General features: G+C 43.8%; 1 protein-coding gene across 6 annotated transcripts; it reads left to right on the top strand.

Moving 5' to 3' along the window:
* The first annotated feature begins 5,068 nt into the window (after positions 1 to 5,068).
* Positions 5,069 to 23,794, top strand: TCEANC (transcription elongation factor A N-terminal and central domain containing). Of its 6 annotated transcripts, XM_082610531.1 has the most exons (4): positions 5,070 to 5,167; positions 7,062 to 7,187; positions 13,630 to 13,646; positions 13,737 to 14,819. In XM_082610531.1, the coding sequence occupies exon 4, from the start codon at positions 13,747 to 13,749 to the stop codon at positions 14,803 to 14,805; it is 1,059 nt and encodes a 352-aa protein (XP_082466657.1). In that variant the 5' UTR covers positions 5,070 to 5,167; positions 7,062 to 7,187; positions 13,630 to 13,646; positions 13,737 to 13,746; the 3' UTR covers positions 14,806 to 14,819. The 6 variants fall into 6 exon arrangements, 5 of the variants coding, with proteins under 5 accessions (XP_082466658.1, XP_082466657.1, XP_082466655.1 ...); XM_082610532.1 differs by having other exon boundaries at positions 5,069 to 5,121; positions 13,630 to 14,819; XR_014292548.1 differs by lacking the exons at positions 13,630 to 13,646; positions 13,737 to 14,819 and adding an exon at positions 23,682 to 23,794.
* The last annotated feature ends 1,764 nt before the right edge of the window (positions 23,795 to 25,558 follow it).

The raw sequence follows: 25,558 nt of genomic DNA on the forward strand, positions 1-25,558 counted from the left end.
CTGGGTACCGAGAACCTTCCAATCAGTCACCCGTGAGATCTTGAAGAATCTAATCTTGCAGACCTCTCATTCTCTCCCAGTTCACCCCTCTCAACATTTACTTGTTCAGGTCCCATTCTGCTGATCTCTGACAAGTAAAGAGAAACGACCCTTATAAGAAAACTCAGGTGTAAGGAGAAAAGAGCTGGCAGTGTAACCTTCCCTAAGTAATATTTACTCTTTTGTAATAGCAGCTTCCAATGCCTTCATACAAAGGAACAAGTAAGAAGGCAATTTCAGCACCGTGTGAGATCAGGAATTCTCTTCCGATGACTCAAATCACACAGCTACATCAAGACAGGGGCTGAGTCAGTGTTTGCTTGTAGCAAACAACAGAAACAGACCTCCACTAACCTACAGCAAAGGGAAATTACAGTAAGGAAACAGGGGTGTGCAGGTGGATGGAAAGACCAGAAATCCAGCCTTGGAAATGAACTACAGGGTTAGAAGCAGAATAATGGGGAAAAGCCATTGCTGATCAGGAAGCCACCACTGCAGGAATAAGCTCTTACTATGTTAGTCTCCACATTACTGTGCTTGAAATTCACATTCCAGGGAGGGGTGTGCAATCACCCCCCTTGGGTCATGTAGCTGCCCCCTGGCTAGGGCAGAGCGGGGCACCTGATGGGCTGTTCTGAAGGTGGGCTGAAAGCCAGGTGGCCAAAACCCACCAAAGTCCACCACGTAGACCCTGTCACATAAAAGCTGGTATTGAGTACATGTAATTGGCCCAGCCAACATACAAACTAAGTGATTTATTCTTGTCATAACTAAGGAGTTGACACCTTCATTCTCTTCAGCAGCTAGAAAACTAGGTGGTGTTTGGGTCAGGTTTGAAATGAATAGTAACTAGCAAAAATAGTATTGTATGCGCCAAATCATGTGGCAACTACAAGCGTTAGGTTGTTATGGGGGAAAATGAGGCTGAAATGGAAAAAATGCTTCTCTTGGGCACCATAAATCAGAATGATACACTTCTGGCCAAATGTGTCTCCCACTGAAGACTTAGAAGAGCTGGGATGAGCATGATTCCCCTTTATATTGTCGTTTCTGATGAATGGTCCCTCCTGGCGCACGCCCAGGTCATGTTGGGAAAGGGGGGCTGTGGATGGTGTGTACAGTGGTGAGTCCATGAGAATAAGCCTTGAGGCTACAGGGTGCGAGCACGAAAGACAAAAGAAGCAGCACAGACCAGTGGTTTTTCGTTCAGTGCTCACATCTTGCTCCTCGGATGAACTGCTGTTACAAAACGACCTCCTTTTAAAAGACAAACCTGAGAACCAAAATGCGGTGAGGCATTTCATGGAGCAGTCCACATCCCTGGCAGATGCATTCCTGCTGGTACCAAGCCACTCAGACAGAGTGAAATCCCAGCGGGTGGGCTTCGGTTCAGATTTGTTAACCACAATGCGGGAGGCAACTGAGTAGACAGGCTGAGGTGTTTGAGTTGGCATCCTTTTATCCCATCTCTTTTTGTACTTTTTCCTCCATTTTTCTGATTACATGGAATTTTGAAGCATCCCCAGTAACAAACTAGTATAAATATTGCTTTACTGCCTCTGAATTTTCATCGTATGATACGTGCCACCAACTGATGGAAGCCAGGCTTCCTTCATTCTCTACCAACCTGTTGCCATAAATCTAGGGTACAGTAACTTACATTCTAGAGAAATGGAAAAATTGGCAAATGGTGTGGGAAAGGAGAACAAGAGGTATGGAAACGAGCTAAAGATTACTCTGAGGGGCTTCCCTGGGGGCGTAGTGGTTGAGAATCTGCCTGCCAGTGCAGGGGACACGGGTTCGAGCCCTGGTCTGGGAAGATCCCACATGCCGTGGAGCAACTAAGCCCGAGCACCACAACTACTGAGCCTGCGCTCTAGAGCCCGCAAGCCACAACTACTGAAGCCCGTGTGCCACAACTACTGAAGCCCGTGTGCCACAACTACTGAAGCCCGTGTGCCTAGAGCCCGTGCTCTGCAGCAAGAGAAGCCACCGCAATGAGAAGCCCGCGCACCGCAACGAAGAGTAGCCCCCGCTCGCGGCAACTAGAGAAAGCCCGCACGTAGCAATGAAGACCCAACGCAGCCAAAACTAAATAAATTTATAAAACAACAAAAAAGATTACTCTGGGTACAAGAGGATGTTAAATGGGACTTTTCCTGACTTGGAGTTTCACCCAAATCTGAGCCCAGTGTTAAGTGCCCACTGGGTACTTTTATAGAGAGACATGCTAGACCATCTTCACACTGCTAAGTGGGGAGCCCAACACTATGTCAGGCACCCATGGCCTGTCACCGCTTTCAGCTGATGTACAGGAGAAGGCAAAATTGGAAGATGGCCTTTAGAATTCTAGAAGCTTCCTCCCACCTTCCCAGCAAGTGGGGGGGGGGAACTTGAGAGAACCACTCAGAGAAATTGACAGGTGATCCAGAATTGAATTGAAAGGGACAAGAAATGGTGCATGACTCGCCCAAAAAAACTCAACAGTTGAGCCAGCTGGGACTGCTTAAGTCTAGTATGACTGCAGAGGGAGCGGCGTCTGCCTCCAGGGCTTGGTCGGGGCAGAGCTGCTGGGACTTTGCCAAGGGCTAAGTGCACATCAAGCAAGTAGCTGGGTTGTTCTGGAAGGACCTCGCCCAAGAGGCCTGTCTGCAGGTGAGCTGACCCAACAGAAAAGGGCTGGGTGCGACGTGCCACCAAATGCAGGAGCTGGTGGTCAACCAGTGTATCATCTGAACCAGAGAATGGGTAAGAAGGGGCCCCCCAGCAAGGGGGGGTCTCCAAAATATCCCCAAAGTGAGCGCACAAAAAGAACAAAACAGGCAGCCTTTGGATATCAGCACACAGAGCTCCAATACTAGGTAGCAACATCATTAACTGAATTCGTTTCCTGTGGCTGCCATAAACTGGGTGGCTTAAAACAACAGAAATGTATTCTCCCACAGTTCTGGAGCCACAAGTTCAACCTCAAAGTGTTGGCAGGACCATGCTCCTCCCAAAAGCTCTGGGGAGAATGCGTCCTTGCTTCTTCCAGCTTCTGGTGGCTCTAGGAGTCCCTTGGCTTGTGGCTGCATCACCCCGATGTCCACCTTAATCTTTACGTGGCTTCTCCTCTGTCTCTGTGTCTTCTCCTCTTCTGTCTCTTCTAAGGACACTTGTCATTGGGTTTAGGGCCCACCCAGGTACTCCGGGATGATCTTACTCAAGATCTTTAACTTAATTATACCTACAAAGACCCTTTTTTTCGAATAAGGTCACATTCACAGGTTCCAGGGTTAGGAAGTGGACGTATCTATCTTGGGGGGTGGGGGGACCATTCAATTCACAATACTAATCAAATAAGACCTTTTTACCACTCCTTCCTCCTCCTGCCCTCACCTGGGGAGACCAGAAAATAGCGCAGGAAGCAGAGACAGGGTACAGTAAGGAGAGTGAAGAAATTAATCCACGTGTCTTTCCCTTTGCTGGGCCACAGTGTTACAGATCACACCTGAGCTGAGCGAGGGTCAACACTTTGAATTGGTTGAGTAATAGAAGTTCTGATATTAGATTAGAATGGATTTAACAACCTAAAAATAAGATTGTTTCTTTATACCTGAAAGTGACTGGGAAAGCTGTGCGGAGGCAGGGGAAGGGGAATTGGATGAAGGTAGTCAAAAGATACAAACTTCCAGTTATAAGATAAACAAGTAATAGGGATGTAATGTACAATATTATAAAGATAATTAACAACCGCTGTGTGTTAAATATGAAAGTTGTTAAGAGTAAATCCTGAGAGTTCTCATCACAAGGAAAACATTTTTATTCTTTTATTTTGTATTTATATAAGATGATGTTCACTAAACTTATTGTGGTAATCATTTCATGATGTAAGTCAAATCATTATGCTTTGCATCTTAAACTTATACAGTGCTGTATCTCAATTATATCTCAGTAAAACTGGAAGGAAAAAGAAAAGAAAAGCTGTGGGATTTGCTCAAGCCTCAAGCTCCAGCCCTAGAGCAGCCGAGGGGCAGGAGAGAGCCAACAGAGCTTGTTTCAAGGCAATGGTGAGAAAAAATTAAAAGTTTCTTCTTTCTTACACCCTACAGAGCCCGGCCTGTTCAATAAAGTAGATTAATAGGTGTCTCACTTTGTTCTTGTGATAGAAGCAATTTTGTAGCAATAGCCTTTTGAAACTAGTCTCTGAGGTTACATCCAGGATAAACTTGCAATGTTTCAACAGTTTTTAAAATGGAGTCGCTGCTGCTGCTTTACTAATTGCAGCTTTAGTCTTGTCTTCCCTCCTTCTAGGTAAGGTTTATTACATTGCTCAGTCATAGAATCACCCTGCTTCCTGACAGCATCCAATCCAGAGCAAAACCCTGCTTCCTTTAACCTTCCCCCAAGTTACCCTCCAGTATGGGGTCAGCAAAGAAGGCTGCCACTTTCTCTAGTTCTACCAACACTTTGTCTTTATTGGACCCTTGCAGGTAAAGAATGTGTACAGGTGGGAAGTGCAGGATGCACAAGGCTACTTAATGAATGTTTTCTACTTCCATATCAGCTGATGCATGCCAAAGGTGCAGTAGGTACTTGTTGAATTAATTACTGCGTTAAGTAAACAGATAATTCACAGTTTTGTCCAAAGTTTTGTCAACATTTAGTTGAGCGCTGTCCTGACTGGAAGCAGAAAGGGTAGGTTGCAGAGTAGTTCAACACACTTCGATGCCCAAAAGCAGTAGTAGGGCTAGCGTCTTTCAGTTCAGGGCCCGGTGCGGACCGTCGGCCCCAGACCACAGGACCCCATACTGGGAGCTGCGGGGATGGCGGGGTGTGGCGGGGATGGGGGGTTGTGGGGTGGTGGGATGGGGTGGTGGGGGGTGGTGGGATAGGCGGTGCCGCGGGCCCCGCCCCGGGCCCCCGCCCCCCGGGCCGCCGATCGCTCTGCGCAGGCGCCATTTCCCTAGCACGCATGCGCTGGGTCCCGGGCAGAGTTCTCAAGCCTGCGGGCTTGGATTGGTTGAGCTTTCGTAGTCCCGCCCGGGGACCGGAAGTTCTATCTGGACGCCGAGGCCTCCCGGGCTTCGCTTCTGCTTCTCGGTGACCTATTCTCTGTGTTCACCGGCGTCTCTGTCACTGCAGTCGGGTGAGTCCTTGTTCCCAGTGGAAGCCCACCCCTGCTTGGGTAGGTTTTCGGTGTGCCCAGGGCCGGTAGACCGGAACGTGCCCTCGCCCTCACCTCTCCTCCAGCCGAGATCTCCCGGGTGGGCCGCTCCCTCGGCGCCGCCTCTGCCTGTGTGCTGGGTGCCAGGCTGTCACCCTTGGACGGCTTGCAGCAGGCTTTGCTTGTCGCTCCACCCCACCCACTGGTACCTGAACCCGGGCCAGAGTGGGCCCTTGTGCAGGTCCCTTCCCCTCGCTGCACCTTTGCTAGGGGTCGTCGTAAGGCGAAAGGGCCCTAGAGCCGTACTGCGTGACTTCAGAAACTGCGATGCCTCTACCAACATTTGGCATCATTTCTCTCCACAGAGGAAGGGGCTCCCTGTGTAGCCGGAGAGATGTATGTGGGTTACGACTAGACATTTAAATTTTCTCTTTAGATCTGAGATCTAAAGATCTAAACAGATCTAGGTTATTGCTGATTTGTTACCACCTTTTGGAAATTTTGATCTTTCATCAGGTTTTAGGGCAGATGTGTGCACTTTGTCCATATATCCGTAATGTCAGTTAATATTTACAAGGTTTTGTATGCATTCAGTCAACAGATATTTAGGGCCTACTGTTGTTGGCACTGTATAAACTGTCTTTAATATTGTATCAGGAAGCTAGGGGTATAGGTGTGTATGTCAGCATTATCTGTAGTATCATATGCTCTAGAACTGTGTTGTCCAGTATAGTAGCCGCTAGCTACATAAAGCTGTTGAGTACCTGAAATGTGCCTAGTCCGAATTGAGATGTGCATTAAGTGTAAAACAGCGAATTTTGGAGAATTAGTATGAAGAAGACAATGTAAACTATCCCAATTTTTTTTATATCCATCAACGTGTTGAAACAGCAATATTTGGGATACACTGGGTTAAATAAAATGTATTATTAATTTCACCTGTTTATGTTTTTTTACGTGGCCACTAGAAATTTTACATTATATCTTTGGCTTGCATTATATTGCTATTGGACAGCACTGCCCTAGAAAGGGGTCAGCAGACTATGGCCTGCAGCCAAATCCAGCCTTCCTGTCTTTGAAAAAGAGATCTATGGGAGCGAAGCCACATCCATTCATTTCTGTATTGTCTGTGGCTGCTGTTCCTGCTACAAAAACAGCAGAGCTGAGTAGTCCATACAGAGGCTGCATGGCCTGCAAAGGCCAGAGTATTTACTATCTGGCCTTTTATAGAAAAAGTTTGCCGACACCCTGCTCTAGAACAATGTCCGGTATGGTAGATACAAGTGAACCTTTTCATTGTAGTCCTGTGTAATTGTCAGTTAGGCTTAGTGTGTGACATAGTTCTAAGGACTTTACAAGGACTCTCTCGTTTAATTCTCATATTAATTCTAGGATGTTGGATTCCCGCCCCCCACATACTTGACACCCCCTACTTCTGGGAACTGTACCTTCTAGACCCTCCTTATCCCCAAATGGCTTGACTCCTGGAGCCCACCTGATTAGCCCACAGGAGGCAGCATGCTTCTTTTTTCTTTTTTTGAACTAGAATATTTTAAAATGATTTTCTGAACTAGAATTGAGATGAGGTTGGGCTCCTGTGGAAGAAGCTGAGGGGCACTGGGCTTAGTTAGACGCAAGTGGGTACAAGCAAGCTGGTCCGTGGTGAAAAGGATGATGCTCGTAAGCAGAGAGGAGAAGGTATTTGTTGAGTAATAGTAAGCCCTGGCCAGGTGTTTGCCGGGTGTGTAGCAGTGAATGAAACAGACGTCGTTCTTCTGTGGTCTTGTAGGGAAGGCAGACACTAAAAAAATTTTTTTTCGTGTGATATGCACCATGAAAAAAAAACCAGTGTGCAAATATTTGATGTTCTTAATAGGTTTTCTCATCTGTAAGATGGAGCTAAGCGCTATACCTGTGTCGGGGTTTTTGTGAGGATGGAGATGACGTGAGTGTATACGGCACACAGAGTTGCTCGATGTGCACTGTCTTCTGCTGTTAGAAGGTAAGTGCGGGAATGACTGTTCGGGTCTCTGGGTGCATCGTGACACTTAAAACATTGCAGTCACCCGTTGTGGTTTGTAGAGAAGGTTCTCAGGTGAGTTGTGCACAGCAAGCGTTTTTAACATTTCGTAATTTAATGAGGCTCCTCTAGCAAAATGCGAAGTCAGAGAGGCTGTGCGCGTTCAGTGTGGGGGCAGGACGGGAGCTGCCTTCGGGCTGATGGCAGCAGAGCTGGGTTGGTCTTGCTGCGGGAGGGGGGTTGTGCCTGTGTGTACAGGGCAGTGGTGCAGCTCTGGTTTAGATCACAGTCACCCGGAGAGCTGCAAAATACCCAGGCCTGCCTTCAGAGATTCGAAGTCATTCTGTCTGGGGTGAGGCCCTGGCATTGTTTTTGCTTTTGCTGTTTAATTTCTCCAGATGATTCAGATTGGCAGTCAGGAGTGAGACCCACTCCTGGTGAGAGACAGGCAGGCAGGCCCAGGGAGCTAATGGGGCAAAGGCATCGAGCTGGGAGGTAGGCAGTGTCTGTCAGCGATTCAGCACGATCACACTGGAAGCTGGAAGGGGGCTTTTCATTACCTGGCCAGGGACCGTGGGCTCCATCCTGAGAGCAGAGGGGAATCTCTGAAGGGCTTTAAGCAGGCAAATGGGGGAATCTCTTGCTGAGATCTGTACTGGAGGATGATCCCTCTGACAAAATGTCGTGAATCAGAGTGAAAGCAGCGAAGAAGTAATTGGAGCCGGCCAGATGATGGGAAGCCCAGGTTTGCTTTCTGTATTCCTCCTACATGTGTCCCTTAGCAGCGGTGTCTGTCCTTGTAATTGGCCAGCTTCTTGTCTGTATTCCTTCCGCTGGGCTGTCAGCTCCTTCAAGGCAGAGAGTAGCTCATTAGGCTCAGCATTTATCGTGTATGAGATACATAATAGATATTTATTGAATGAACTGTGTAGAACTCTAAACTGGACACACAGCCTACTTTGTCTTTTTGTGGCAGTTCTCAAAATTTTATATCCCAGGTGCTTCCACACTATAGCCTCCTAGGGCAATAAATTGCTTTATATCCACGTGACTGTCCCACAGGGAGAATAGAAAGTTGGACAGCATTTAAATGCTGTTAAAAATATGGAGGAGAATGGGAAACAGTATGGTGGTTCCTCAAAAAATTAAAAGTAGAATGACCATATTGATCCAGCAATCCCACTTTTGGGTATATACCCAAAATAATTGAAAGTAGGGTCTTAAAGAGATATTTGTACATTCATGTTCATAGCAACGTTATTCACGAAAGGTAGAAGCAGTCTAAGTGTCCATCAGTGGATGGATGGATAAACAAAATGTGCTCTGTCCATACAATGGAATATTATTCAGCCTTGAAAAGGAAGGAAATTCTGACACCTGCTCTGACATGGATGACCCTTGAGGACATTATGCTGTGTGAAATAAGCCCAACACAAGGAGGCAAATACTGTATGATTCCACTTATATAAGGCATCTAAAGTAGTCAGATTCATAGAGACAGACAGTAGAATGGTGGTTGCCAGGGGCTGCAGGGGAGAAAGAAATGGAGAGTTGTTGTTTGATGGGTGCAAAGTTTGTTTTGCAAGACGACTAGCGTTCTGAAAGTTGGTTGCACAACAATGTGAATGTACTTAATGAACTGTCCATGTAAAACTGGTTAAGATGGTAAATTATATGGTATGTGTATTTTACCACAATTCAAAACAAAAAAATACGGAGGAACAGTAAATAAAAGGACATATGAAGGGGCTTTCCTGGTGGCGCAGTGGTTAAGAATCCGCCTGCCAATGCAGGGGACATGGGTTTGAGCCCTGGTCCAGGAAGATCATACAGGCTGTGGAGTAACGAAGCCCGTGCACCACAACTACTCAGCCTGCGCTATAGAGCCCGCAAGCCACAAATACGGTAGCCCGTGTGCCTAGAGCCCGTGCTCCGCAACAAGAGAAGCCACCGCCATGAGAAGCCTGTGCATCACAACAAAGAGTAGCCCCCGCTCGCCGCAACTAGAGAAAGCCCATGCGCAGCAACGAAGACCCAACACAGTCAAAAATAAATAAATAAGTTTATTTTTAAAAAAAGGACATATGAAATGCAGAGCAGAGTGCTTATATATGAATCCATTAACTTCTGTAGATTTCCATGAGTAAAGAAAAAGTTTTACTGTTAAGACAAACAGTGCTCCCATCGCCCTGAAGCCCTGAAGCCACAATTAAATTCCCCTTCAGAATCTCCTTGAAGCTCTGACCCTTCAAGGGTCAGTTTCATTGAGAAATTCGACCTGAGTTAAATATTGCCTAACCTCGTTGTGGGCACTCTAGACTGGTCTCTTATTAACCACCTTGCTGACATCCAGCCAACTTCAATCTTTCTTTCTTTGGTAGTGATGCATATAGAATGAGTATAGACGTGGGTAGGATGAATACTTGTTAGGAAACTTTCCCACAGCTGGGGGGAGGGCTCAAGTTTATTGAGCTGCTTGAGACCTTATCATTGTGACGCCCCTGCTTGAGTTCCTCCAGATCCCAAGATCTCAGGCAGACAATGCTGAGAGCAGTATTCAGCAATCAAGGATGTGTGTTTTTAATTTTTCTGTGCTGTCTTGCCTGTTCTTTGTTTACTGAGCCTTTGATTCTTAGGAAGACCTCTTTTACTGGTTTCAGTCTTTAAAAGTGGGATTCAATGAAATAATGCCATTTGCAGCACCATGGATGGACCTAGAGATTATCATACTAAGTGAAGTAAGTCAGACAAAGACAAACACCATATGATGTCACGTATATGTGGGATCTAAAATATGACACAAATGAACATATCTACAAAACAGAAACAGACTCACATAGAGAACAGACTTGTGGTTGCCAAGGGGGAGGGGCGATCGGGGAGGGATGGGTTGGGAGTTTGGGACTAGCAGATGCAAACTATTAAAATAGAATGGATAAACAACAGGGTCCTACTGTAGAGCACAGGGAACGATATTCAGTATCCTGTGATAAACCATAATGGAAAAGAATATGAAAAAGAATATATATGTAATAGCCGAATCACTTTGCTGTACAGCAGAAATTAACACAACATTGTAAATCAACTATACTTCAATACAATTTTTTAAAAAACTATGTAAGTAAATGGGCAGGGCTATAAAACTTTATTTATAAAAAAAATAAGTAAATCAATACATCTTCATTCTGATCATTCAAAAAAAGAAAGTGGAATTAAAAATGGAAAAACAATGATCTTAAAGTACCAATTCTCGAAAATTAGAAAATGCCACTTAAGATCCAGAATCAGTGGCCCATTGAGTTATTGCTAACTGACTTTAAAAAAGAAATAGAGAAAAAAAAGACCGCCCAGGTGGTAAAAATGCAAAACCCAGAATCTTGGTCATCTGAGCTGTGCAGTGGGGAAAACCAGTAGGAACCTCAGAGTTGTAGTCCTGGGCACTTAACTGTTCACATTTGGGGTAGAGCTTGAGGGGAGACGGAACTGGTTTCGATGTAGCAGTGGACTTGCGAGGAAATCGTGAGGGCTGACCTGAATGCAGAGCCACGGGTGGGGTGAGGCGGCCGCTTTGTGGTGCCCTGATCTCCGAGGGCGGTGAAGTGGAATGAGCCATTTACCATGCCGTTTTCCGGTGACCACATATCTTAAATGTATAGGGTTTATCATGAAATTGAACTAGACTAATCACTTTTCTGATTAGGAAAACAATACGTACACATTAGAGGAAATTCAGGAAAGAGTAAAAGAACAAACGAAAATCACTTAAAATCTTGCCATTCAGAAAATGCCTCTGTCTGAAATTTTTTGTATCTATTTTTGGCCTTTTCTCATCACATGTGATTTTTAAATAAAATTTGCATCAGACTCTAGATGTTGTTTATTTATTTATTTATTTATTTATTTATATTCATTCATTCATTCATTCATTCATTCTTCTATGGCACGCGGGCCTCTCACCGCTGCGGCCTCTCCCGCTGCGGAGCTCAGGCTCCGGACGCGCAGGCCCAGCGGCCATGGCTCACAGGCCCAGCCGCTCCGCGGCACGTGGGACCCTCCCGGACCAGGGCACGAACCCGCGTCCCCTGCATCGGCAGGCGGACTCCCAACCACTGTGCCACCAGGGAAGCCCTTTTTTATTTATTTTTAATTTTAAAAACTTTTTTTTTTTTTGGCTGCCTCACATGGCTTGTGGGATCTCAGTTCCCTGACCAGGGATTGAACCTGGGCCCTCAGCAGTGAGAACACGGAGTCCTAATCACTGGATCTCCAGGGAATTCCCTAGACGTTGTTTCTTAATTTTTATTATTAAAAAAAAAATTTTTTTTTTACCGCGCAACATGCGGGATCCTAGTTCCCCGACCAGGAATGGAACCCGTGCTCCCTGCAGTGGAAGCGTGGAGTGCCGACTGCTGGACCACCAGGGAAGTCCCTAGATGCTGTTTTTAAATAACAGCTTTGTTCAGATATAGTTTATGTACTGTACAGTTCACCTACTTAAAGTGTACGATTCAGTGGTTTTTAGCTTATTCACAACTGTGCACCCATCACCATAGTCAACTTGAGAGAAGATTTTGCACCTCCCCCAAGAAAAACTCTGCACCCATTAGTAGCCACTCACTTTTTTTTTTAACATCTTTATTGGATTATAATTGCTTTACAATGGTGTGCTAGTTTCTGCTTTATAACAAAGTGAATCAGTTATACATACACATATGTTCCCATATCTCTTCCCTCTTCTGTCTCCCTCCCTCCCTCCCTATCCCACCCCTCTAGGTGGTCACAAAGCACCAAGCTGATCTCCCTGTGCTATGCGGCTGTAGTGTATATATGTCCATGCCTCTCTCTCGCTTTGTCCCAGCTTACCCTTCCCCCTCCCCGTGTCCTCAAGTCCATTCTCTTGTAGGTCTGCGTCTTTATTGCCGTCTTACCCCTAGTTCTTCATGACCTTTTTTTTTTGCCACTCCCTCTTCATTCCACCCCACTGGTTCCCTCCCCCTTCCTTCCATCCCAGCCCTGGTCTAAGTTACTTTCTGTCTCTATAGATTTGCCTATTCCAGACATTTCATGTAAATGAAATTGTACAATACGTGGTCTTCTGTGTCTTTAATTTAACATAGAGCTTTGAAGGCTCATCCATGTTGTAGTCTGTATCAGAGTTTCCTTTTATGGACAAGTAACATCCCATTGTATGGATATACTATGTTTTGTTTATCCATTCCTCAGTTGATAGACATTTGGGTTGTTTCCACTTTTTGTCTGTTACGAAGAATGCTGCTGTGAACATTCGTGTGCAAGTCTAACCATTTGGGACCTCATAGTTTCGTCTAAGTTTGCAGGAAATTCTTACAAAAACAGCTTCCACATCTCTTATTTCCTTAAAGTAAATTTTTAAAAGTAGAATTGCTGACTGCAAGGAGCTTACGTTTTACAGCCCTTGTCAGATGGTGTCTAGGAAGACTGCATTAACTCTCCCTGTAATCACTTCAGCGTTGTTAGCCTACGTGTGATCGGTGATAGTTTATTTAATATCACGTGCTGTAAAATGAGAGTCCATGGAGTGTTGAAAAGACAGTATCCCTGCCATCAAGATGCTTATGTTCACGTTTAGACCAAATGGGCAGATACAGATCCAAGGGTATTTGGTAGGCAAGGTTATGTGCGTTATGTGGAGAGAAAAAGAGACTGGTTAGATAAAGTGAACATTCGCCTCCCCAGGATGAGATTCACACAGACATAACCATTAAGCAACGTTTTACACCTAAAAGTTAAAAAAAAAAAAAAGAAAAAAAGTCAATGGGACCAAACTCTGGCCTAGGGACCTGTTAGTCCAAAGTCATAAATCCTCTGGACTACAGAGTCAGAACCTTGACCCCGTTGTTCAGAAGAGTCAGATGTCAGTACAGTGTGGCCTGTTGACTTTGGGGCCCATCTGACAGGGATCCAGTTGCCTCCCAACCTGTGCCGCTTCATCATTTCTTTAGATTCCTTGGAACTACTAAACAGCATCCACTTTGGGCCCTGTTTCCCATGCTTTTATATTCAGAAAAGTACTACTTCAAGACTGTAAAATCAGCAAGGAGTTCAGTGAAATAGCTGAACATGGGGGAAAATAGTCCAGCCTCCTGAGCCTTCCCCCATTGACGCTGACTCTGGCATGTTTTCATCCCCAGCATAACCACCAAATTCCACAAAAAGGAGTTGACTAATCTTGATTTGGAAAGATCATTCATTTGTAAAATTAGAGATGGGAAAGTTACAGCATATCTTTCAGCATGCTTTTAAGCAATTGTTAATGCAAAAGCTGTTTACAGGGCTATATATATATATATATTTTTTTTAACTACTGAGAATCAAACTTTTGAGGCTAAACCATACTACATTGAAGATTGCATTTCCTAATACATTGCACCCATTTTTATTACAGACTCCTTCTCTGCATAGGTAACTGGCAGAGAGCGCTGCGCTCCTATCAGGAAGCTGCGCCTGGCAAATGCAAGCTTGAGAAAACGGAAACCTCTTTTTTCTTTGCAGCCTTAACAAGATGTCTGACAAGAAGCAGATAGCTGCCAGAGCTTCCCTTATTGAGCAACTGATGTCTAAAAGGAATTTTGAGGATCTTGGCAACCACCTTACTGAGCTAGAAGCTCTGCGTGTGACTCCAGAGCATCTCCAGGAGACGGATGTGGTCAGGGCTGTGTACAGAGTCCTCAAAAACTGCCCCACGGCGGCTTTGAAAAAGAAAGCCAAGCGTTTGCTGTCAGAATGGAAAGCTCTGTATAAGGATACTCACTGCAAGCCACGGGGCAGCCCTAAACTATTTCCTCCAGGTGGAAATAAAGAAGAAAATCAAGGACTTTCTCCTGACCCAAATCAGGATGAGATACGGGGCAGCTCCCGCTGTCATTCTCTGCACTCATCCCAAGATGTTGCAGGAGCTGTTGAAAGAATCGTGCCAGAAAATAGCCCTGGTGGAGCGGAGCCTAAGGCAGCGCATCTCAGGGCCGGTGACCCTCAATCCCCCGACGAGAGAGCGAGTGAGCAGCCAGATCCTGCAGCGCCCTTGAGAGCCAAATGCACAGAGCTGCTGTATGAAGCTCTAGCTAGTCCTTGCACAGAGCAGCCCGGAGCCGATCTGTGGCACAACTTTGCACGAGAAATCGAAGAGCACATTTTTACCCTTCACTCCAAGAACCTCAAAAAATATAAAACTTGCATCCGAAGCAAAGTTGCCAACCTGAAAATCCCCCACAACTCTCACTTACAGCAAAACTTGCTCTCTGGGACCATGTCTCCAAGGGAATTTGCCAAAATGACCGCCATGGAAATGGCTAGCCACGAACTGAAGCAGTTGAGAGCCTCCTACACGGAATCTGGCATACGGGAACATTACCTGCCCCAAGTGGTGGAGGGCACGCCGACCAAGAAGATAAAGTGCCGACGCTGCGAGAAATTCAATTGCCAGGTCACCGTCATCGCCAGAGGGACACTCTTCCTTCCAAGTTGGGTGCAGAATTCCAACCCAGATGAAGAAATGATGACCTATGTAATCTGCAATGAGTGTGGGGAGCAGTGGTACCATAGCAAGTGGGAGTGCTTGTAACTGTAATAAATGTTCGCTTAACAGATAACTGGAGTGATCCCTTTTATTCATGCCACCCTTTTATGCTTGTTTTTTAAATCTTGTACACACTATTCTTTTTTTTAAATTGAGGTATAGTTAATTTATATATATATATAAAATAACCTATAATGGAAACATATATGTATATTCTTTTTCAGATTCTTTTCCATTATAGGTTTTTACAAGATACTGAGTATAGTTTCCAGCGCTATACAGTAGGTCCTTGTTGTTTATCTAGTTTATATATAGTAGTGAGTTATACACACACTTCGCAGAACTATCCTACGAAGAAGGAAAGAAGATTGTTTGCTGAAGCTCACACCACTGTCACTAAAAGTTGATAGTTTGGGGAGAGAGAGTGGGCGCCTGTTTGCATCATGCTTAGTGGCTACTTAGTACTTTGCTGTACTCAGACATAACCTAGGTGCCCGTTAGAAGTGCAGACTCTCCGGTCCCATGCTTGTGAATCTGCATCTGCATTTTGGCAGGATCCCCAGGTGATCCTGTTCAAGGTCATTGGACAGGATTGCTGCTTCTGCAGTAGGCCTGTAGTTATTGCTGCTTCTGCAATAGGCCTGTAGTTCCCAGCACTGGCTGCATATTAGCAGGATCTGGGGAGCTTTGAAAATCCACAGTGCTGAGGACGCACCCTGGGACAATTACATCTGGATCTATGGGATGCAGCCCAGGCATCAACATTTTGGTTTTAATTCCTCAAGTTATTTTAAGATGCAGTCAGAGTTGAGAAGTACTCATCCACAGGCTCTCACTTGATCCTTTTGTCACCTTTAAGAAAAGAAAGTTATTCTATACACTTCACAGTTGAGGAAACATCCACAGAGGTGCCATGAGTCGCCCCAGTGACACACCATAAATAGTCAAACTTGAACTGCTGCCGGATTTTCTTCCTTCCAATTCCCTGTCCGAGACCGCTTCAGTATTGACTTCTGAGAAATACAGTCCTGGAGATGTGAAACTAAATTAATAGTGTCTTCAAGCTCTAACATTGGGGAACAAGAGCTTTGTTATTTTCCCCTCTCTTTTCTCTTCTCACTTTACAGGTCTCCCTTGAACCCTGAAAATTACCCTGCGACTAATCCCACACTGAGAATTTTATTTCCAGTCCTCTTGCTCAGTCGAAGGAGTCATGTATTTTTTTCCGTCACACAAGTTCTCCAGGGTTTATAAACTCTTTATGACATTAGGTTTCTGATGTCAGGGAGTCTTCATGTTATCAGGGGTTAGGTCTGTAGGGGAGGGGAAAAAAACCTGTAGCTGGGACCCCGAAAACTAGACTGACAAAAGACAGATTAACAAGAGAAAAGCAGTTTATATGTGCAGCACGCATACCCGCAGGAGAAATTCGGTGATGGCGTAACTCAAAGGGATGGTTAGAACTGGGGCTTATATAGCATTTTAAGAAAGAATAGTACGTTTGTAGAGAAGTAACAAGACAAAGGAAAAGGGCTTTAGGCTTTTAGTGGCAGCAAACTCTGGGAAGGTAAATTAGCGCGCGTGCACGCGCGTGTGTGTGTGTGTGTGTGTGTGGTAGGGGGAAACTAATGGCAGATAATGGTCATTTAGTAAGGTTTGTTTGTGTAGACTCCGGTGCCATCTTGCCTCCAATGATGAGGATGTTACCCGCTTCCTGGTAGGGAATTCACAAGGGGAATTCGTGTTCTGTTTTCAGGCAGGTACCGGGAGGGCAGAGACCTCATCCTGTGTTTGCTTTTTCTCATTTGCTTTCGGCTCCGAATGATCCGTATGCCATTATATGTTGGGGGTGGCACGCTCTGAACCCCTTTAGGTCTGAATTTCCAATTCTCCTTTTGTAAAAACTGGCATTAACCTCTCAGAGGAAGTCCATTGCCTCAGCCTTTGAATCTACCAACGTTTCTCTAATAAACGAAGAGGAAATTACTTCTTCGAGGCCTTTGTAAACAGTGTTTAACCAATCTGTATAATGTTTAAACACAACAAGACTTCCGTGTGATTTTTTTCTTTTTTAAAAATTCATAGGATTTTAATTTTTATAGTTTTAACTATAGTTTGTGAGTTGTCTCCAAAACTACACATTTTCACCAGTTCTTTTCCCCTCACTCTCCTAAGTCCCTTTGCTAGAGCTCAGAATGTAATGTGCAGTTTACCTGCCTCATGACAGAATTCCCTCAAAGGTGCAGGAAATGAAAATACGTTCGTGTTTTCAAATGGTTTTGAAGAAATGGGCTTGAGGCCATTAATTATCAATTCTATTTTGATACCTTTGTATCTGTGGCTTCCCAGGGCTGCCTATTATGATGTAACAGTCTTTTAAAGAAAAACTTGCAAAGTCACCTAAAACTTGAAGTTCCACGAAGTGTGGTTTCATGTGACTTGGAATGATCTTAAAAACTATTCAGTGGTTATAGAAGAGCACAGCACATGAATACCATGTGTGATTAATTCATGTCAGTGTTTGTTTTTTGCTTTAGGGTTTTTGGGTTTGTTTTGGGGGGTGGGTTTTTTGTGGGGTTTTTTGGTAGTTTTTATTTGTACTGGACTTTTGCAAACTAAATTTGCAGACAAATAAAAGCACTTGAAATGGAAATTCCTTTACTCTCCAAGATATAAAAATCTGGGTAGTCTTCCTCATTTCGTATCAACTTTGTCAGTGACTTTTGCAACTATAGATAGGAGAACAGTAATCTGGTTTTTTTCTTTTCTTTTAGTCAATGAGAGAGTACTACATTTTCTAAGTATAGATAATAATTCTTTTATATCCTATGCTTATCTCCTAAAAGGAAAGGGTTTTTGTTCTTGTTTTTTTTTTAAGTGCTCATGAGGTAAAGGATCTTTCATTTCATTTAAAATCATTTTTACAAGAACAGCAAGCACAAAGACCCCAGGATGGGAGGGTGCCTGACACAGACAAGGCACAGCAAGAGTCCACCAGAGCTGAAGCACAGTGGCAAGGGGAAGAAGGATGAGAGGTGAAGCCCAAGAGCCATCGGGTTCATGAGGGCCCTTGTCGGTCATGATAAGGACTTTGGGATTTTTCCAAGCCTGATAGGAAGCCGTGGAAGCCAAGGGGTTGGTAGTGATAAGACTTGAATGACCTTTAGGAAGCATCCTTCTGGCTGTTGTGTTAAGTTAGATGAGGAGGGAAGCAAGGACAGATGCAGGGACACCAGTTAGGTGGCTGTAGCAATGGTCCAAATGTCATTTAACTGGTTTCAAACAAGAGTACACAAAGACTGGTCTCCCTGCATCCGTATAGTTGAGAAAGTCCTTGGTGATGGGGGTGAGGACACACTACCCCCAAATCTGGCACTTTGGCATAGTGAATATTTTAAGCTGAAGGAATATGAGAAACTATAGGTACAGGAAGGCCTCTCTGACCTTCCCCTGAGGGAGGTCATAAGACCCTCAAGTGAGAGGTGCCCTCCCCAAACTGAGGAAAGGAGCATCCTTATCTCTGCAGATGGAGGGATGCTGGAGGGAATCGCACTGAACAGGTCTTGCTGGGTTTCCCCCAGTTGACTACCCTTAGCTCATGCTCTTTATCCCTTCACATTTTCCCACAACTTTCCACTCTTCAGCAAACCTAGTATACAAACACCCAGGTGTAACTGTTTCTTTGGGTGTTCATTTCCTTATAAAGCCTCCCAGGTCAGATAAAATTTACATTACATAAATGTGTGCTTTCTTCTTTTTTAAAAAAATTTTTATTGGAGTATATTTGATTTACAGTGTTGTGTTAGTTTCAGGTGTATAGCAAAGTGAATCAGTTATACACATACATATATCTACTCTTTTTTAGATTCTTTTCCCATATAGGCCATTACAGAGTATTGAGTAGAGTTCCTGTGCTATACAGTAGGTCCTTATCAGTTATCTATTTTATATATAGTAGTGTGTATATGTCAATCCCAATCTCCCAATTTATCCCTCCCCCCCGCCAACCCCCTGGTAACTGGAAGTTTGTTTTCTACATCTGTAACTCTATTTCCATTTTGTAGATAAGTTCATTTGTACCTTTTTTAAATTTTTAATTAATTTATTTATTTAGCTGCACCGAGACTTAGTTGCGGCACGTGGGATCTTCGTTGCTGCGTGCAGGATCTTCGTCATGGCATGTGGGATCTTTAGTTGCAGCATGCAGGCTCTTAGTTGCGGCATGCAGGATCTAGTTCCCTGACCAGGGATCGAACCCGGGCCCCCTGCATTGGGAGCGCGGAGTTTTAACCGCTGGACCACCAGGGAAGTCCCTATACCCGTTTTTTTAGGTTCCACCTATAAGCGATATCATATGATATTTGTCTTTCTCTGTCTGACTTACTTCACTCAGGATGACAATCTCTAGGTCCATCCATGTCGCTGCAAATGGCATTATTTCGTTCTTTTTTATGGCTGAGTAATATTCCACTGTATATATGTACCGTATCTTCTTTATCCATTCCTCTGTTGATGGACATTTAGGTTGCTTCCGTGTCCTGGCTATTGTAAATAGTGCTGCAATGAACACTGGGGTGCATGTATCTTTTCGAATTATGGTTTTCTCCGCATATATACCTAGGAGAGGGATTGCAGGATCATAGGGCAACTCTATTTTTAGTTTTTTAAGGAACCTCCATACTGTTCTCCAGAGTGGCTGTACCAATTTACATTCCCACCAACAGTGCAAGAGGGTTCCCTTTTCTCCACACCCTCTCCAGCATTTACTGTTTGTAGATTTTTTGATGATGGCCATTCTGACCGGTGTGAGGTGATACCTCATAGTAGTTTTGATTTGCATTTCTCTGATAAGTAGTGATGTTGAGCATCTTTTCATGTGTTTGTTGGCAATCTGTATGTCTTCTTTGGAGAAATGTCTATTTAGATCTTCTGCCCATTTTTTGATTTTTTTTTTGATATTGAGCTGCATGAGCTGTTTGTATATCTTGGAGATTAATCCCTTGTCGGTTGTTTCATTTGCAAATATTTTCTCCCATTCTAAGGGTTGTCTTTTCATTTTGTTTATCGTTTCCTTTGCTGTGCAAAAGCTTTTAAGTTTCATTAGGTCCCATTTGTTTATTTTTGTTTTTATTTTCATTACTCTAGGAGGTGGATTGAGAAAGATCTTGCTGTGATTTATGTCAAAGAGTATCCAGTGTTACATTTAGGTCTTTAGTCCATTTTTTTTTTTTTTTTTTTTTTTTTTTTTTTTAGCGTTACACGGGCCTCTCACTGCTGTGGCCTCTCCCGTTGCGGAGCACAGGCTCCGGACGCGCAGGCTCAGCGGCCATGGCTCACGGGCCCAGCCGCTCCGCGACATGTGGGATCTTCCCGGACCGGGGCACGAACCCGCGTCCCCTGCATCGGCAGGCGGACTCTCAACCACTGCGCCACCAGGGAAGCCCCTTTAGTCCATTTTGAGTTTATTTTTGTGTATGGTGTTAGGAAATGTTCTAATTTCATTCATTTACATGTAGCTGTCCAGTTTTCCCAGCCGAGTGTGCTTTCTTCTTGTTAATCTGTCTTTTGTTACAGAGCCCCAACCAAGAACCTAGATGGTTCGGAGAAAAAAGATTTTTTTCCTTCCCTACATTGGCAGTTTTGCAAATGGTTGTTTCATAAAACACAACCAACCCTGAATTCCCAACCCATGCCCTATAATAAAAAAATAACAAACAGCACAGAAATTCAGCACAGTATAGCCTGGATCCTGGTTGCCATGGTTATGGGTGATACCTGCACAGGGCATAAACATCAGTTGTTATACCTGAATGTAGGAGGGCTCTCTTCATGGGATTTCACACATCACTCTCCTTTTGTCCATGTTACCTTTTTTTAGACTAAAAATTGGATACAGTTGCAGCTGTGTCTCTTCTCTGAGCACTTCCTGTGATGAGAGGTTCCTTTCATTCCCTATTACCATTTCTAAACACCAGTCAGGAAGCCTGCAGCTGGCAGGGCTCCATTGCCTTTGCAAGGGTTGGGCCTTCATCTTTTAGGTCAGATTTGCTTTGTTATTTATGGCTTCCGAGTAAATGCAAAGTATTTTACTAAAATATTCTTACATCCCTCAGAGGTATTTACTGTAAATACCTAGATTATAAAAGGTGCCTTCTTGGGGCTTACCTGGTGGCACAGTGGTTAAGAATCCGCCTGCCAGTGCAGGGGACACGGGTTCGAGCCCTGGCTTGGGAAGATCCCACATGCCACGGAGCAACTAAGCCCGTGCACCACAACTACTGAGCCTGCGCTCTAGAGCCCGTGAGCCACAGCTACTGAGCCTGCGTGCCGCAGCTACTGAAGCCCGTGCACCTAGAGCCCGTGCTCCGCAAGAAGAGAAGCCACCGCAGTGAGAAGCCGATGCACTGCAACGAAGAGTAGCCCCCGCTCGCCACAACTAGAGAAAGCCCGTGTGCGGCAACAAAGACCCAACACAGCCAAAAATAAATATAAATTAAATAAGTAAATTTAAATAAATAAATAAAAGGTGCCTTCTTGCTTTCAGAAGAGCCTACAATCTGAAGGGAGAACTGATGACAACTTCATATAATCCCATTTATATTATTATTTAAAATTAGGTTTCCAGAGATGTTACTAAGCTTTACCAGAAATGCTATGCCGTAATGATTGCCCATTGCTTTACACTCTGCCAAGTGCCGGGGGCCAAGAGATGAGCTAGACGCCATCCCAGGCCTCAGGCCCCCAAAATGCAGGTGACATAGCCACAATCATTTTACAGTTCAATAACTATGAGAGAGACAGACTGTAGAGGCAGAGGTGCAGGGGACCCAGGAGGATCAGGGAAGGCTTTACAAAGGCTGTGACCCTAAGGGTAAATCTTGAGATGAAGTAAGCCAGGCAGAGGAAGCCGAGACGACGATGTTCCATCACTGGACTTGCTAGATTCCTGGCACTTTATATACAGCATCTCAGTTAAGCTTCACAACTACCCAGCCAGCACTTTAGAGATGAGAAAACTGAGGCTGAGAGACATCAAGTTACTTGCCCAAGGGTACACGGAGACAAAGCCAGGACTATTCATAATGAACAGGTGGGGTTTTTTGGTTTTATTTTGGTTTTATTTTGCATATCAGTTTGCTTCCAGAAACATCCAAGCTTCCTGTTAATTCCATGCAAGGTACAACTGTTTTTCAATTGTGGTTTGTTTTTCCAATGACAGGAGTGTGTGGTTTGCAGACTACACTCAGCACAGTGCTATGCACGCTTCCCTCTGTGGAGAGATCAGCCAGGAATGCTTGGCAGTGGTTGCCGGCTCTCCTGGCACAGGGGAACCTTCCCGAACCTTCTTGTGGCACCCATGTGATTTATCTGATGTTCTGAAAAGTAAGTGATTTTTTAAATACTTAAACATATGAAAACATGTAGTTTTAAAGTGACATGCATATGTTTTTTATGAATTTGAAGACTGTAAGTATATAAATGCAGTTTCAAATGCCATTTCCTATCAAATATAGTGGCCTTTACATTTTCATTCTCTTTCTTTATGACCTCGGGAAACTATATGATACAGATAATCAATTTTGACAAAAGAGGCAGGCTGTTTTGCATCCTTTGTTAAATTATCATAGACATCCATGCTGGAAAGTGAAAAAAAATAGAATTAAAATAAATTTGTTGGATATGTTCTTGCTTTCTTTAAAAAATATAAACAAGGTACAAATAGGAGTAGGTTCTAAGTAGTCATTAGTCTTTTTCATGTGATGACATACATTTTTAAAAAATCTAAAACAGCCATGGAAAAGTTACAGATCTGATTAATAAGCAAATGAAAACATGGCCCATTCAAAAACTTCTTATTTTTGGAATATATTCAGTTTCAAAATGTATATAAACAGAGAGAGCTCCCAGCGGTTGCTTTTAAATAATCAAAATGGGATCATAATAGGCTAATTTCACCTTTGTGGGTGGAAACAAAAAATTCAGACATTTCCAAGGGTGCCCGGGAAGGCCTGAGTCAGCTGAAGTAGACCTTCACCCATGTCCGAGGGGAAAGAACTCCCAGGTTTCAGTGGACTGTATGTTGGCATCTCTGTGTCTACTAGGCCATCTGGTCTGGTCTTTAGTGTCTGCTCAGACTGAGGACTTCCATCTCTGCAGAGTTTTTTCATGCAACAGATGGACTTTTACCCCCCAGCTTTGTGAAATCTCAACAATGGCTGGGCAGAAAGTTTCCAAACATCTTAGTGGATTTTGATATCATTTTTACATGAGACGGTGGCTCAAGGGCTTGGGGGTTTCTTTCGGGGGGGTGATGAAAATGTTCAAAAATTGTGGTGATGGTTGCCCAACTCTGCCAATATGCTAAACACTGTTGAATTATACCCTATTTTAATTATATTTTAATTATACCCTATTTTAATCCTGTGGTCTGTGAATTATATCTCAATAAAGCTATTACAAAAAAATCAAATGGACTGAGGGAGGGAATTGGAGACAGGATCTCTGCTGGATATTTATCTCAGTGAGTCATTCTAAACCTTTAGTATCCCAATTACGCATACATATTATTGAGAAATACTGGCAGGCTTCCTCAAAGAGGCCTTCTTCATCAATTTCATTGATGTTATGCAATTTGAAACTTACCAAATTAATAAAACAAAGCCCTGAGTTGTAAGAGCTGTGTTATATTGTGTTACCGTTCAAATATTTGGTGACCCTCCCAGTGGGCCAGTTCTAGAACACCACACCACTCAGATCAGATTTGCTACGGAACTTGCAGTGCCCCTCCCTTTGGAAGGATTGTACATCCCAGTGTGTGACATGCTTTTTAGCCAATGACATGGGTGGAAATGATGAACATTGCTTCTGCGTGGAAGCTTTCAGAGCCAGCGGGGGTATTACTTTGATCTCTCTTCTTTCAGCCAATGAGACCTGCAATATATTAGACAGAGGCTGCTCTGCTAGCTCAGGTTCATCAGTTTGGGTCCAGAGGGATGATGGCATGGAACGGAACCACAGCTGACCCATAATGGACATTAAGGTAAGGAATACATCTTTTTTTTGTAAGCCACGGAGATTTGAGGAGGGGTCATTTTTTCTACCACTGCACGGCTTAGCCTAAGCTGGCTGATCCAAAAGTGTTAAGAGAGTGTTAACAGCGTATGGAAAACCCGAATGAACTTTCTGGCCAACCCAGTAGTTGCAAATAAAGACATCAACTCCTTCTAACTTAGAAAAGGAGTTTCTTGGGGAGATGCTGGGTAGCTCTTAGAGGCAAGGCTGGAGTGTTGAGTTTGGACAGGGGGCAGGAAAACAGGAATGCAGATCATGAATGGCTTAATTAAGATGCTGTCACTGCTAGGTACTAGATCCTGCCACTGGCATCATCACCACTGCCATTATCTGTGGTCACTGGGTACCAGGGGCCACCACTACCCATGCCAGAATGAACTCTGAGCTGTTCCAGCATCTCCGTGTTGCTTTCCCAAGACTCAGATCTTCAAAGAGAGTATCTGATCGGCCGGAGTATCACATTGGTGGTTAGGATTTCAACCTATGAATTTTGGGGGGATATACAGTTTCAGTCTACAGCAAGACAACTTGTTAAACTCTTTGAATGATAAGTTTTCTATAGAGTCCTTTGCATTTTCTAAGCATATCACCTGTGCTTAATACAGTTTTGTTTCTCCCTTTGCAATCATGATACTTGTTCTTTTATTTCTGTGTGCTAAGACCTCCAGTGCAATGTTGAAGAGACATACTTATCTTTGCCCTGCTTTAAAGGGCATACTTACAGATTTTAACTATTAAGAATGAATGATGTTTGGTATAGGTTTTCAGTAGATATTCTTTATGAGGTTAAGAAACTTCCCTTTTATACCTGGTTTGCTGAGATTGTCACGAATGGTTGTTGAATTTTATTGAATGCATTTTTTTCTTTGTCTATTGATTTGATTGTATGTTTCTTCCCTCTTTCAAACTGTTAATGTTAAGCCACCCTTGCATTCCCGAGATACATTTAAATTGTCATAACATATTCAATTCTATTGTTTTGTTTTCTCTTGACTATGAGTCACTTTTTGCTGCTTCTTGGCATGTCTAATATTTTTTTGTTGCATGCTGTGCATTGCGTATAAATGAAACATAAATGGTCTAGATAATATCTTTCACCATTGAGAGTTCCCCCAGTCCTTCATTAGGCAGATAGGGTGAGGGATTTATCACTTTAATCCAATCAGGGATTGAGTTTAGGCTGAGCCTAGCTCCAGCTGTGGCCAGCAGCGTGAACCGGCATGGATTATTTATGCCTATGTGGATGGCACTGACAGGAGGAGGTGAGAGGAAAGAAGTTGCTTATGTGAGCACAATAGTGGTGTCAGCTTTTACACTGAAAAGGTCAAGAAAGCTGTTGATGGGCATCGGGTACTCAGACGTATGGCAACGGGGAGGTGGGAAGAGCACACTTCAGCATTACTGTCCTGAGTTCTAGGAGCGGCTCAAACTTTTATATGTGTCTGTGGATTTGGAAGGGCTTCTGTCTGAAGGAACGAGTTGCTAAGATAACTGGATTTTTGTCTGGCCCTTACCATTGTAGCCTAAGGCAAAGATTACATTTGGATGTCATAGAAAGTATTTCTAAAGTTTGCTTAAAATTGCTTCATTAAATAATTTCCACTTACTGCTCAAAAGCATATTGTAACATGGGATTCAAAAATTCAATAAAAATTACCCAGATTTCTACTCTCCTAACAATTCAGCTGTTTTGCTTTTCCTACTTCCTTTCCATTCTTTTTTTTTA

The sequence above is a fragment of the Mesoplodon mirus genome (assembly GCF_964341445.2).
Source record: "Mesoplodon mirus genome assembly, chromosome: X".
Classification (NCBI taxonomy): Eukaryota; Metazoa; Chordata; class Mammalia; order Artiodactyla; family Ziphiidae; genus Mesoplodon; species Mesoplodon mirus.

Excerpts from the sequence above, each read along its gene's own strand:
- TCEANC (XM_082610532.1), top strand. The coding sequence starts at position 13,747 with ATGTCTGACAAGAAGCAGATAGCTGCCAGAGCTTCCCTTATTGAGCAA.